Source organism: Protopterus annectens, chromosome 8.part0, assembly GCF_019279795.1.
Source record: "Protopterus annectens isolate FY-2018-M chromosome 8.part0, PAN1.0, whole genome shotgun sequence".
In the NCBI taxonomy this organism is placed as follows: domain Eukaryota; kingdom Metazoa; phylum Chordata; order Ceratodontiformes; family Protopteridae; genus Protopterus; species Protopterus annectens.
The window spans coordinates 1,864,153,476-1,864,168,826 of NC_056741.1; the positions used below are offsets into that span (position 1 = coordinate 1,864,153,476).

At 38.2% G+C, this 15,351-nt stretch overlaps 1 protein-coding gene across 1 annotated transcript in view; it reads left to right on the forward strand.

The window, feature by feature from the left end:
- Positions 1 to 15,351, forward strand: part of LOC122809687 (von Willebrand factor A domain-containing protein 5A-like) — a 1,458,063-nt gene that overhangs the window by 151,939 nt on the left and 1,290,773 nt on the right. The window contains exon 4 of the mRNA XM_044081363.1: positions 13,445 to 13,647. Within this exon, the coding sequence (XP_043937298.1) occupies positions 13,445 to 13,647 (203 nt within the window). The remainder of the gene's footprint in view (positions 1 to 13,444; positions 13,648 to 15,351) is intronic.

The window sequence follows — 15,351 nt, forward strand, 5'->3', positions numbered from 1 at the left end:
CATTTTCTGTATTTAGGGGACTGCCACCTATGTGGTAGTTCGTGGGTACTTTGTTTTTTCCAAAGGGGATGACTATGCACTTTTTGGCATTTAGTTTTAGGCCATGATTTTGACACCAGGTATCCATCTCAGTGAGACCCTTCTGGAGGGTGTCCGTATCAGCCGGGGAATCCGTTATGGCCCCTAGTTTGCAGTTGTCTGCGAACTTGGTCAGCCATAGTCCTCCTGTGCTTGCCTGTACTAATGAGAAGTATATACCGAACAGGAGGTGTCCTAGGACTGAGCCCTGGGGGACGCCACTTGTAACCGGTTTAGAGTCGGACATAGAGCCTGCAACTCTCACCATGTGGGTTCTATCCATGAGCCAGTTGGCAACGCATCTCATGACGTAGGGGTTTATGTTCAAGCTGGTGAGCTTGTCTATAATACTAGAATGGGGAATGGTGTTGAAAGCCTTTGCGAGGTCTAAGTAGGCAGTGTGGACCTCCTTTCCCTCATCTAATGCCTTGGTAACTGTCTCAAAGAAGTCCAGCAGGTTTAGGAGGCATGATCTGCCCTTAAAAAAGCCAAACTTGGTAGGGTTCAAGGTTTGGAGGTTCCCAATGTCTCTGTTAATGAGTTTCATGATGATGCTCTCCATAGCCTTGCAGACCAGGCTAGTGATAGTTCCCAGGGTCTGTTTTGGCTCCACCTTTGTGGAGTGGGATAACTGTTGCTGTGCGCCATTTTGTGGTTAAGTAGTCTGTAGAGAGGCTAAGTTTGAACAATGTGTTTAGGTGAGGGGTTAGTTAATTTTGGAGCTCATTTAAGACACAGCCTGGGACACCATCCGGTCCCATTGAAGGTGTGAGTTTGGCTTTGGATAGGGCTGTTTTAACCTGTGTGTTGGTGATTGACAGGACCCTACATTCTTCTGGTATGGTTATTGGCCCTTTAAGGGGGGGGTGAAGTTTGCCAACATTCTGGCAGACAGGTTTAGTGCAATGTCATTTGGTTCAGTGTATTTTGTGCCATTCTGCACTAACTCAGAGCAGATCTGAGAGTTTCCACTTAGGTTCTTGACATAGCTAAAGAATGCTTTGTGGTTATCTTTGGAGTCATTGGTAATTTTTCTTTCGAAACTAGCCTTGGATGATTTAATGAGGGATCATAGTTTCTTGCTGATACTGATCAGGGATGTCTTTCCTTCTTGGGATTTTACTCTTTTCTGTACTAGTTTCCTCCTTCTGTTTTATAGCTTGTTTATGGCAGATGTCCACCAGACTGGTTTCCTTTTCTTGGAGGAATGATTTTTGGTTTTACTTGGGATAGCATGATCCATGCATTCCTGCCGATGCTCATAGAGTGCCTTTGTAAAGGTTTCAGTAGCTTGGACAGCATTGTCCTTTAGCATGGGGGCTGTAAACCTTTCCACCTCGGTCTTACGTAACATGAAGTTTGCTTTTGAAAAGTTTTTCACGGTGGTTTCCTTGATTGGGGTGGGGGCGGAATGTGGATATCCAGAGTGATTAGTCTATGGTCTGAACTAACCAGCGAGGAGTTGACCTCCGGTGTGGAACACTGGTCACCCATGTTGGTGATGACCAGGTCCAATATGTTGTTCTCTATGGTGGGGGTGTTGACTAGTTGATCTAGGGCATTCGAGTTTATAAATTCTAGGAAGCGTTTGGCAAGAGAGTTAGCACTTGAGTAGTTCTCCCAGTTTATGTTTGGGTAATTGAAATCACCCAGTATTAGGGTGTTTGGTAGGACCTTCATATTTCCCAGTGTCTCCAGAAATGCGTAATGGGGGTCCTGGGTCATGGTGGGTGATCTGTAGCAAGCTACAATTTGGATTGCAGTTTTGCCCATTGTTAGTTGCACATGGATGATCTCTGATGGATTGTGCTGCACCACTAACCTGGAGGTATGGGTTTCCTTGATTAATATGGATACACCCCCACCTTTCGTGTTTCGGTCCTTGTTCTGTGTCCAAAAGGTATGGTATGAGTTATAGCCTAGTAGTGCTGGGGTGCTCTCAGGAGCCTTAAACCAGGTTTCTGTTACTGCACAGATCTTGATGTTCTCCATACTGAGGAGTGCCTCAAGTGCATGCATTTTGAGGTTTAGACTTATGGCGCTGAGTAGCATTACCCTCAGTTTTTGGTTACTTGTGCTATTTATGGTGGTGGGTTTGTCTTTTGAGCCTTGCCTAAAAAGGCACTATGGGGGCGGCAAGAGCCTTGGCCAGTATTCAAAAGCCTAAAGAGGTGACAAGTGCACGCTATCTCTTGTGAAGCAACGTGGCTTCTCAAGCATGTCATCCCAGGTGGACAGATACTGGATCCCCTTTGAATGACACCAGAAACTTAGCCAACTGTTGAAATTGATCATTTTTTCTTTATACTGTGGCATCATTATTGGTGAGGGCAGGATGCTACTCGGGGTCAGGATAATACCAGCCTGGGCTACATGATCAGAGAGCTCTTCCATGTCTCTTTTCATGTAGTCCAGGAAGGTACATCTCAGGTCATTCACACCAACTTGGACAATGACAGAGTCGTATTTGTACTTGTTCTGGAGTGACCTGAGTGCTTGTGTTATTTGGTGGATCCTGGCTCCTGACAGGCAGCTAACTGTAACCTTCTCCTTATCCAGCCTAGTTAGTGGGACATCAGTGTGCCGGACTATAGAGTCACCTATTACTAGTGTGCTGGGTATGTTATTTTGCCTTAAGGGCTGTGATTGTGTGGCACACTGATTATGTAGATTATGTGTTTCATGGTTGGTGATGGGGTGTGGAGGTTGCTTGGATGTCTGCTTTAGAGGTCTCTGTTGCTTTTGCAGATTTTTATTTAGAGCATCCGAGTATGTTTTCATGTATTCCTGTGTGGTATTTGCTGGTGTTGGTTTATTAGGTCTATGTGAGACTGGTGGTGTGTTGCAAGTATTACCCTTCTCCTCCTGACTATCAGTTCCAGTCTTGGGTTGAGAGAGCTTTGCCTCCAGTTTGGCTTTATAATTGCATCTCTCACATATATTAGTGTTTGGTGGTAGGAGGAGAGGGTTGTCTGTGTATATGAGGCAGTTGTAACATTGCCTCAAAATGCCCAGATTCACCAGTTGGACTGGAGAGTACACCGGAAACTGCCCTTTGGACATGCCTGAATAGGTAGAGTAAGCTGTTTTTCTGATTGGCTGGTGGGGACAAATAGAGAGCCTTGTCCTTCTGGACAGAATAGGGGTGGTCTAGTGCTAGGGTTAATTAGTGCTTGCTATGAGTTTTAAGCAAGTGCTTGACTGTGAAATGAATGATTTGAGTGCTAAAGTTGAAGGTTTGTCTAGTTCCAAGGGAAAAATTGAAGAGTAGACTTCGTGGAGCTGAGAATAGTTTAACTCTAGCTAACCGGCGCTGCCTGGTGCGCAAAACCGTGCAAATGCGTTTTTTACAGCAGGGAAGTGAAAGAGATAGAAATTAGACCAAAATGGCCAATAAACTATTAACTTCTGGGCTGAAACCACTCATCCAGGGACAGAGAGGCTGCTCAAAGCTCCCCTCTCTCACAGATGAACAGAGAAACTTCCTTCTATCCAAGTAAGGTATGGGCAGCACAGAAACTTGTAACACAGCCCTGGATTCGGCAATAACCTGAAAAGTGGACTATACTAGTTCAGAAAAGTGGGAAAAAAGTATGTATATATATATATATATATATATATATATATATATATATTTATTTATTTTATTTTTTTTTTTTTTCCAGAAAATAGGGCAAATACAATCAAAATTAACCCAAAATGGCCAATAAACTACTAACTTCTGGGCTGAAACCACTCCTCCAGGGACAGAGAGGCTGCTCAAAGCTCCCCTCTCTCACAGGTGAACACAGAAACTTCCTTCTATCCAAGTAAGGTATGTGCAACACAGAAACGTGTAACACAGCCCTGGATTCAGCAATAACCTGAAAACTGGACTATACTAGTTCAGAAAGGTGGGAAACAAGTATATATATATATATATATATATATATATATTTTTTTTTTTCACAAAATAGAGCAGATACAATCAAAAGTAGCACAAAATGGCCAATAAACTACTAACTTCTGGGCTGTAACCACTCCTTCAGGGACAGATAGGCTGCTCAAAGCTCTCCTCTCTCACAGGTGAACAGAGAAACTGGTGGGAAACAAGTGTATATATATATATATATATATATATATATATATATATATATATATATATATATATATATATATATATATATATATATATATATACATTTTTTTTCAAAAATAAAGCAGATACAATCAAAACAACACTTTACACAATTAACCAGTTAAAAAGCACAAAACTGATCCCTGCTCCAGCAGTCTTCAATCAGACAAGTTCTAACTGCACACTTCTGCCACTAGGGTACAGAGAAACCTTCTCCAAAAAAGACGGCCTGGATCAGTGCAAACAAAGCTAGATCCAGCAGGCCTGAATCTAGTCTATGCTACAGCAAACAAGGCATACCGATTTCAGAAAGAAACAGTTCAAGTAAGCATGCTCAATAAGCCTTTAACCAGAAATTCCCAGCTCAGAAGGGCAGAATCTAGCCTCTCCTCCCACAAGAGTGCAGACTACAAAACTTCTTAATGTAGAATAACTGGCTTGAAGCCCAAGTGCTTAACCCAGAACTAATACACTTTTAGAATAACGGATACTGACCCTTCAATCAGCAGTTCCCAATTTAGAAGGATGTACGCTACCTGTCCTGCCCCAACAGTGCAGACCACAAACCTTCTTAATGTAAAACAACTGGTTTGAAGCCCAAGTGCTTAAACCAAAACCCTTAGAATAACAGTTACAGTTTAATCAGGCTACTAACAAGTAGTAATAAAGGCAGCAGAATAATTTCAGCTGAGTACTTTTAAGAAGAGGCAATCGTAAAATAAGGTAGTAAAGTAGGAAGAAACAGAAATACAGTAAAGCAGATGAAGTGCAATTTATTTATTTATTTATTTATTTTGTGGAGAGGGAGGAAACAGAGCAGATTAAGATACTTTAGGGGAATGTCCTCCCAAAGTGCTCACTGTACACAGCAGAGGAGATGGAACTGGTAGGAGTATCTGAGATCAAAATATGATCTCACTGTACTCTGTTGAATGAGCAAATGAGATGGGTCCAGGAGGAGTGTCCAAAAACAGATTTACAGCAGTGGCGGGAAATTCCAAAGCCACCAAGATTAACACCACAACAGGAAACAGGGAGGGGGGGACTAACTGCAGATAGACAGAGACACAATACTTACTGAATCAAATCTTTCTTAAATAAGTGCAGAGAAAAGTATACTTAAATCAGCTTGTGTCCAGTTGATATATGCAGACAAGTCTCAGTAGCCAGCAACTCTGATTAGAAATAATTACTACAAATGTAACCAACACAGATTTTAAAGCAAGCAGAGAAACCCCCAGGCTAAAACTAACACAGGAATTTCAAAGCAGTCAAACAACTTTCAATGAGCCCAGATGGCTACACTTTTTCACACTTCAGGCAACTGCAGATAGGCAGAGACACACAATATTTACTAAATCAAATCTTTCTTAAATAAGTGCAAAGAAAAGTATACTTAAATCAGCTTGTGTCCAGTTGATATATGCAGACAAGTCTCAGTAGCCAGCAACTCCGATTAGAAATTATATATCTATATGTGGGTATTTATATGTATTCTGTCTCTGTATGTATACATTTGTACTGCGGAGAGGGAGAGGTATATCTCCATGTAGCTATGGGTTGATATACACACACATACCTCTACATATTTACATCTACATCTGGTTATTCCGTTCTTTGCCATGTAAAATTGACTGTGCTGCAGTGGGACTCGTAGCGGGTGTGGCTTCTCGTTGGGCGGTGCCTCTGCCCAATGAACAGTATTGCTTACATCCCTGGGGCTGTCCGTATAGCCCCACTCCAGCAAACACCTGCATGCGTACACCCATAATTAGCTACCCATAGTTCCCCCACCTGCACCTCCTCTACAGCATCCTTACTCTGGGTGCAGGTCAGGTCTAGAAACACCACTCCACACTGCCCACTCTCCAATTCACGGGACCCATCTCGTACATTGTCTCGGCCCATGGGTCATCAGGCTTTCCCACCCTTGTATTCCGGTTATGTACACACCCCGCCTTGATAGGTCATCGCACGGGCTTCCTCGTATGACATGTCAATTTTTCTGTCTCTGTTTCAAGATTAGCCTTCACGGGTCCACTGTGTTCCCCTCAGTTGTATCCTGCCAGTGGTCTGGGGAGCAGTGGATTCTTTACATTGTTTGTGGGTTTGATTGTATGTTTCCTCTGTCTGGCTGGGGGGAGGGGTGTTCATTCTACGTGTTACATGTTTCTTGGGCCCCTCACCTCCATTGGTATGGCCTGTGAACATATTCTTGGATGCTGTATCTTATCATAGGTGTATATATATATATATATATATATATATATATATATATATATATATATATATATATATAGATATATATATATATATATATATATATATATATATATATATATATATATATATATATATATATATATATAGATATATATATATAGATATATATATAATATATCTCTGTGTATATATATATATATGTATATATATATATATATATATATATATATATATATTCTATGTATGTATACATTTGTACTACAGAGAGGGGTGGTATATATCTATATAGTTATGGATATTCATACGAACACATATATCTCTAATTCTTTAGCTACATATCCAGTAATGTTGACTGGTATTGCTGGATACTGTGTTTTGTGTGCATACCGGCCAATCTTGTGTGCCACGTATGCTTTGCGATACCTACGACTGACTGCGTTAATGTATACAGACCCAAGCGTGACACCAGCTGTTTGATACAGTGTGCTTAAGGCACTTTCATGTGGTTGTGAGCGGGTTTGCACAGAGGTTAGCACTGCTGACTTCTGGTCACAGTGTGTTACATGCAGTTAGCGTCTCCTTTGCTTGATCTGTGTCGGCGGTGCTTCATCGCGCCCATACACACTTGCACATGCTTACTATTGCTTACATTTGCTTACTTCTACTTATCTGTGCTTATGCCTGCTTATTGCTGACTTATTCATTCTGGTACTGACTCTTCACATGTGCATTTCATGCAGTACTCCAGTTCACATTTAATTGTTATTTGGTAGGTTCTATAGCAATAAAATGTACATAATTGTTCCTATATGGATTACACTTAGAAAATGGTATGTGCTGCAGTGGGACTCAAGCCAGGAATGCCTCCTCCTTAGGCAGATGCTGTGACCACTATGCTATTGCTGTGCTGCTTCATTTGCTATACCTTCCTTGTTATCCTCTTCAGCCTCTCATGCTGCTTTACCCATAGCTATGCGATGGGCAGACCCACGCACCTATGGTTAGCTGTACTCAGTTTTAAAAACATTACTACAAGGGTTTCTTTGTGGGTTTTTTTTGTTTTTCAGTGTACTGTTGCTGTTGAACACATGGGGACTGTTGGTGGGGATTTGCGGACACTTATGGGTGGTCTCGCTCTTTTATGTACACATTCATCTGTTCTACTTTGCAGGGGCATGTTTATTCTGAGAGCTCTGCTCTCAGCCACGCCCCCTGCACTCGTCCATGCTCTGTGTAGCATTAGGTGTTCAGGCAGCGTGCCTTCCTTAATATGCATGGTGCACTGCCATCCTCCTCTTAAACTGGTGCTTCCATGCAGGACTAGAATAGTCCTGCACGGAGGATTAGTGAATTCGGGGGAGAATGTTCTTTTCATTTTTTGCATGTTGAACCCAGCTTATTCTTAGAAACAGTCCTTGTTCTTCTCAGTATGAATCATTTATTGGCTAAATTGGATTTTTTAACAGTCTGTGGTGTAGAAAAAAAAATATTCTTGTAGAATGCATTCTTGAATGTATAACTGAATGTGTAGCATTAGCATGTCTCAGCATTGCTTTTACAAAGAGTTTAAAAATTCATATGAAATGTCATATAAAATAATGACCTTTTTATCACTAATATCCAAACAATTCCCCATGAAATGTTTAATTTGTTAAAACAAATTTACATATTTGGGATACACACAAAGCTGCTGAGGATAGGCTCCAGAATCTACAGTAGGCTTAAAGAATACCAAAGAATAATGCTGAGCAGTACTACTTTATTGCAACACACTAGCGCTTTCACAAAATGCTTCTTCAAATGTACAAATTAATGCAAGAAACTACACCTTAAATAGCCTAGTTAAAATGGTCACATGATACAATCCAATTAGTTTTTAAAAAACATTAAAATCAACTTTAAAATATGCATGAATGTTGTTATTTAAACAAATGCACTACATAAAACATAAAAATATATACAAATATAAGTATGAAAAAATTAATTATCTGCAGTTATATTTTAATAAACATAAAAAGCATAAATTACCTAAATAGAGCCCTTTTACTGAGAACATGTTTCATGGGCACATGATCATTCAAGCCACGGCCATAATTTGCTCTTAGCATCACTATCCATCTAGCCTCTACCTCTTCTGTTCTAGCTCTAATATCACCCACCCTTATGTTCTCATAAGTCCTAGACACAACCATAAACAAGAATTTATGCTGTACCCCCATACTTTGCACATGTTTAGCTAAAGCATTAGTATTGCTCCCTTTGCCAATATGATAATTATGCTCTCTTATTCTATCTTTCAGGGTGCGATCTGTCTTGCCAATGTAAAAACATTTGCAGACTGTGCAATTAGCTAAATAAACCATGTGCATGGTTTCACAATCAGCCTGCACCCTAACATCATATACTTTACCTGTGTCTGGATGCACAAAAAAAGTCTCTTTATTAATATACCTACATTGTGAACGTTTACCACATGGTCTGGTACCAAGTGTTGTTAACACATTCTTCCTTTCCTTAACATTACATAACCTATTCCTCCAATTCTTCTTATTCTTAAAAATAAACTGAGGTCTAGGACCTATGATTTCACTTAATTGCGGGTCTGTTAACAAAATGTCCACTGTTGATTAATAATATCTGTATATCTCCTTACATCCCTTGAATAAGGAATGCAAACCTTAATATTATTATTATCATATTGGCAAAGGGAGCAATACTAATGCTTTAGCTAAACATGTGCAAAGTATGGGGGTACAGCATAAATTCTTGTTTATGGTTGTGTCTAGGACTTGAGAACATAAGGGTGGGTGATATTAGAGCTAGAACAGAAGAGGTAGAGGCTAGATGGATAGTGATGCTAAGAGCAAATTATGGTCATGGCTTGAATGATCATGTGCCCATGAAACCTGTTCTCAGTAAAAGGTCTCTATTTAGGTAATTTATGCTTTTTATGTTTATTAAAATATAACCGCAGATAATTATTTTTTTCATACTTATATTTGTATATATTTTTATGTTTTTATGTAGTGTATTTGTTTAAATAACAACATTCATGCATATTTTAAAGTTGATTTTAATGTTTTTTAAAAACTAATTGGATTGTATCATGTGACCATTTTAACTAGGCTATTTAAGGTGTAGTTTCTTGCATTAATTTGTACACCTGAAGAAGCATTTTGTGAAAGCGCTAGTGTGTTGCAATAAAGTAGTACTGCTCAGCATTATTCTTTGGTATTCTTTAAGCCTACTGTAGATTCTGGAGCCTATCCTCAGCAGCTTTGTGTGTATCCTGTTTTTCGTTTTTTATAGCTGCAGAGGTTTCTGGTGCTTGGCCTTTTGTGTTCTTCTAAATTTACATATTTACATACATTTTTTTTTTTTTGCTGTACAAAAAGCCTTGGTCTTAAATTATCAGTTGCTGTTCTTCCAAAACATAATTATTTTAAATATGTCAAATGTTGGGTGTCAAATATTAACTCACATACCAAGAAACACTTTTCAAAAGTCAGATCTTGTAAAAAATATCTTGCTGTAGGATTCATGTTATTAACACATGCAGAAGTAAAACACATAACATGGCATGAATAGCCTGAGAAGACTAATATTCTACTAGGTAATATTCAAGCCTTAATTCTGTGTCTAATTTTTTGTGATAACCTTTTTTACTGTTGTTTAGTTTGGTTCTACTTTGAATCTCCAAATTGTGCAACCATGAACATCCAAAAAAACATAACTATAATTATTGAATAACAGAAGAAAAAAACATTGCTTTTAAGCATTTTTGTAAAGGGGCAAGCCTATATGCACCCCTGAATGTGGGGGGCAAGCTGCTAACCCCAATTTATGTATAAAAACTCCCTGGTTGCATTAACCTAAAGAAGGAAATCATTCATCATTGCACGGGTACACTTAGAAGTTACAACGGCAATTTGTTTCCTCTGGGAAATAAAGCAATATATATAATGTTCCTCAGCATTTTTTTCTTCTGGCAACCGATGCTCACATCAGCTACCTGCAGAAGAGACCTTCAGTTTGCTTAACTGTAGAACTGGATTAGTGTTCATGTTCATGGTAAATCATATAAAATCCGCAAATAATCTGTAAAAACTGTCCTTTTAAATGCTAATATAAAACTACTATAGAATCATCATTTTGAAATACCCTAATTTAGTTGTTTTGTTTTAGAAACAAAAAATGTCATTCCCCTTATTAAAACTTCATCTGATCAGCACAAAGCTTAATGTATTTCTGTTTATTTCTGAATGTAGCTGCTTTTTGTTAAGTAGTCCTATGGTCATATCTCTAAATTTCTGGGCATAAAAAAGTCATAAAATTTGCCAGTAAAAATCATCGGAGAGTGTCAGAAAAAGAGAAAAAAAATATCCTTACATTTTAGGTCAGACGTTCTTGGGAGTACTAGATCTCATAGCAGTGTGAATATTTTTTTACGACATTTGTTTTATGTAAAAATCAATACATATTGAAACAACTAGGCCTAATCTATATCAGAATCATATCAGCTAAGTAATATGCATATTAATTAGTTAAGTAATGTACTAATTTCTATTTTTACTCACTTGCAGTTATACATCCCTAATTTAATTTTCCTTTAATTAGTATCATCTTCATGATCTCATATATCCCCCCTTAAGAGCATATGAAAAAAATAATTATAACATTCATCTAAATCTTTGTAGAAAATTACAAAACATCAAGATATAAATTTGTCTTACAAATGCAATCCTTTTTAATCCACTGTAACTTTAGAAACAAAATTGTAACTCTCTCTCTAATATATATATATATATATGTGTGTGTGTGTGTGTGTGTATGTATGTATATATATATATATATATATATATATATATATATACATATATATATATAAAATCTGGTTGTGATAGTATAATGATTACAAGTGGTAATACTTTAACCGATTTAAAAATATATCATAAAGTATCAGTGCATATTGGCTACAACATTTTGAAGGAATGAAGGTTTCTATGCAGTTTTCCATAATCCTTTTAACCTTGAATTTTTGTTTTGTTAAACCCCAGGTATGTTCCTTGTGAATTGCCAGATAAACATAGTAAGTGAATGTTGATAATTTTTGACACATTTAGTTTAAACTAAGCAGTTATAGTTTGAAGTTTACTGTGTCACTAGTTTTATAAGAATTAGTAGTAAACACTAGTTAACCAAGAGTTAAACCTAGGCTCTTTTCATTAGCATAGCTAAACTTAATCCTTTACTTGGCATTTTTGTAAAGATAAAAATAATATTGAGGGAGATTCTTCTGGCAAACAGGAGCCCTATGTGTGTATGGTGTTTTGGTGTCCCAGCCAGCTATATAGCATAGAGGGATGGTGCTATTATTGTATCCAGAGAACCAAGTTTAACTAGTGATTTTGAGTGTTAGAATATTCAGCTGGAGAGTGATGGGAGGTAGAGGTCTATTCAAGGGGGGTGTAGAGGCATCAAGGTCTTTTTACATGTGTGCCATCTGTTGGAGAATAGAGCAAGCTCATGGATGAGTGAAAAGGGAAAATACTCCAGCCGTCTAAGTGAATTCCGTTCACTGTAGCCATCATTGCAGACCCTACTACACTCATGAGAGGCTGGAGATTAGGGTAAAAAGGATCCTGTAGCATAGAAAGGATCCTAACAACTATCAAGGATGATACATCACTCAGTACTGTGATCTTCCTCTTTTGCCCAAACTAGTCTATTCTCCCAAGTTCCTGCATCTCGAGGTGGCACCAGCCCAGTGGGCAGATCAGAATGTGGGCAAAGAAGGTTTGTGGATATAGTGGATTGTCAGAGGACCTTAAGAGCAGACAGGAAAAACATTTAAAACATGGGTGCCCTTGCAATACAATGCTACTCACTTCCTATTCATTGGAACTTGCTAATTACTCTGTCTCCTTATGGAAGAGTGCTTCAGAGTTGCCACATGGTTAAAAAGGCACATATCAAGAGTGATTGACTATCTGCAACAATGCAAGCGGATGTTTGACTAGCAAGCATGGTGTCAAAAGGCATTGTATAGGGAATGAGCAGCATTCATTGATTTTTGGGGGAGGTGAAAGGAGGCAATTTGGCTAAAAGCAACAAAGCAGCAGTAGAGATTGGGGAAGAGTCTTGCTCCAGGCAAGTAAAAATAAAGGGGAAAACACAGCCAGACATGCATCAACAGTGGCGTGTGCAGAGGAAGTACTCAACTACTGCACTACTGTCATCATACATCAGGTAAGATTGATGGAATTAAGGGGCATTTTTTTTAAGAAAGGTTTCCCTATCAGATTGAGGTCATAGCATGATGTCCCTATTTGCTCTCTCTTATTCCCCAGGGTACTTATGATCTTTGTGGCCACAGTCCTGAAGGAAGTCTTATTAGTCACTATCGAGCAATTCAACCCAAAATTACTATAGATGGTCACTGAACATAGCTAATGGTAATAACTAGGCAAAGAACCAAAGAGGTAATTGAAAAAAAAATATTTGTTGCATTTGGATTTTTGATTATAGCTGCTGATAAAATATGTCTATGGAACCCATTGTTTCTATTTTTTACCCCTTCTAAAGAATGCCATTAGTCCTTTTACTAGCTTATGCTGTCTGTATAGTAATGCCATGCATTCCTGGCACTAGATTTTCAGTGTACAAGTTATATTTCCTTTTTAAATATTTTCCATCCTGCAGCTAGCATGTACATTTCAGAGCTGATAAAAGAGGGTCTTCTCATTGAACAGCCAGTGGTTGTCTTTTATATTATAACATTTTCAACCTATGTCTATATAGAAAGAGAAATTCCAGACTTAACAGACCAGAATGTAATGCAATGCAATGCAATCATTTTAGCTGTACATTTGAACTTTGTTAAAATTTACATATTTGCACTACAATTTTATACCTGTATTTGAGCTGATGTTGCCTTTTGTTTTTTTATTAACCCTCCCAAACTCTCTCCCTGTGATATATTTTAAATTTTATCCCTGCTATTCATTCATCCTGTCTTGATTACAGTTGCTCTTAAGGATATCTCGGTGTCTGTACATGTGAAGGGTATCATTGCAGATGTTACTGCAACACTCCTATGCAAGAATGAGTTACAAGACCCAGTGGAAGTTATGTTTATCTTCCCAATGGATGATGTTGCTGCTGTGTATAAATTTGAAGCAATGATTGATGGGAAAACTATCATCGCAGAAATTAAAGAGAAATGTGCTGTAAGTAAAATGGGTTTATTTTTACCCTGTGGTTAATTTCTGTTATACTGGAACAACTTAAAAACTCTTATGTGTTTTCTGGACTCATCACTGTACAGGTATCTCTGAATATGGCAGTGTTTTGTGCATTTAATATATGTCTGTTTGTCTGTCTGATGGCTTATTTGTCTCATCTATTTAGAGTCATTACCTGGCTATTTATGGGCCAGTCTTTGCATTACCTGGACATTTATGGGCCATTCTTTGCATTTTGTGAAAAGTCAAAATACTGGGACAGAAATATACTCTGCAGTCTGTTCTACTATGCCTTTAACCAAGCAATGTTTTAGAACTGCTGGGCATAAGCATTTAACATTTTTAATGTTATGAGCAGTACATTTTTATGGGTCACAGGAGACTTTAGGTCATTGTTATAAGTCATGGGGGACTTTGGAATTAACATGCGGGTGTCATTTTTGTAGGCTTGGATATACAAAGCAAACAGAGAAACAATGTAGGTTATCACCTTAGAAACTGCGGTGTTGAGATGAACTCAGAATATGGACACTCAAAGAAAGAGAAGGAGGATATTTAATGGCTAAATTTGTGATACGAAAAATATTTGAAAGAGTGAAAACAGTAAAAAGGTTGCTTAACTGAGGACTGGTACAGCAGTTACTGTTGTTGCCTCACAGCAAGCAGTTCTCCAGTTTAATTCTAGGCTGGGGTGTCTTCTGTGCGGAGTCTGCATGTCCTCCCTGCATTCACGTGAGTTTGCTCTGGTTTCTTCCTGCATTCGAAAGACATGCATATGTAGCGTTTCTCCCCAGGTATCTGCTGAAAATAGGTTGTGTCCCAGTCGGACTTTCCCTGTAAACAAATGTTAAATAAATGATGTCAAGTGTCATAGATATGGATGATTTTATTTCTAGAATCTCCTCAAACTCTATAGATATCTGAAATTTCATATACTTGAGCATTAGTAGTGTAGTTATATAATGGCATTGGTTCATGGATACTTATTAGAATACTGATCGATGAGGATCTTTAGAAGCCTAGCAATACACTCTCATTACATTTCTAGACAGTATATTTTAAGTATGAATAACCCAGAGATGAGCAGAACACTTGCATGTTGCTACTGTTTATGAGTGACAAGGGTGCTAAACCAGGGGTGAATTTGTAGTTTCCCTTCCATTCATCCAGATTACTTTTAAAGTGTAAGAAGTACCTTGCTTTATGTGGAGAAGAAAAAGATTTCAACAAAGTGTTATTTTTTGTGAAACATATGTATACCTCCAGATGTGGGTAAATTGTTTGAATACACATTTGTTCAACACATAATTCACCTAAAAAAAAATACCTAAACCACAAGTGCTTGACAGCAGATATGTGATTTGCTCTAAACACAATATGCTTGAGAAAAAGAATATTGGCATTTCACTAATCAACAAGGAGAACTGCTGAGTTTGTAAACTTGTAAAAAAGTTATTTGCAAGTGATTTTGCAGAGGTCAAGACCCCCACCCCCAAAAAATGATATATACCAGTTCAATGATTGCATTAATTATAAGACGGGAGAAATCTCTCAAAACCAGGGAATCACTGCCAATCAATATACAATGAGACATTGTACCAGCATTGATTTACAATTTAAAAAAAAATGATTTGTGTTATGCGCTGGACAGATGTGTCTGTAGGTTGCGCTACTTAAAGCATTCCATTG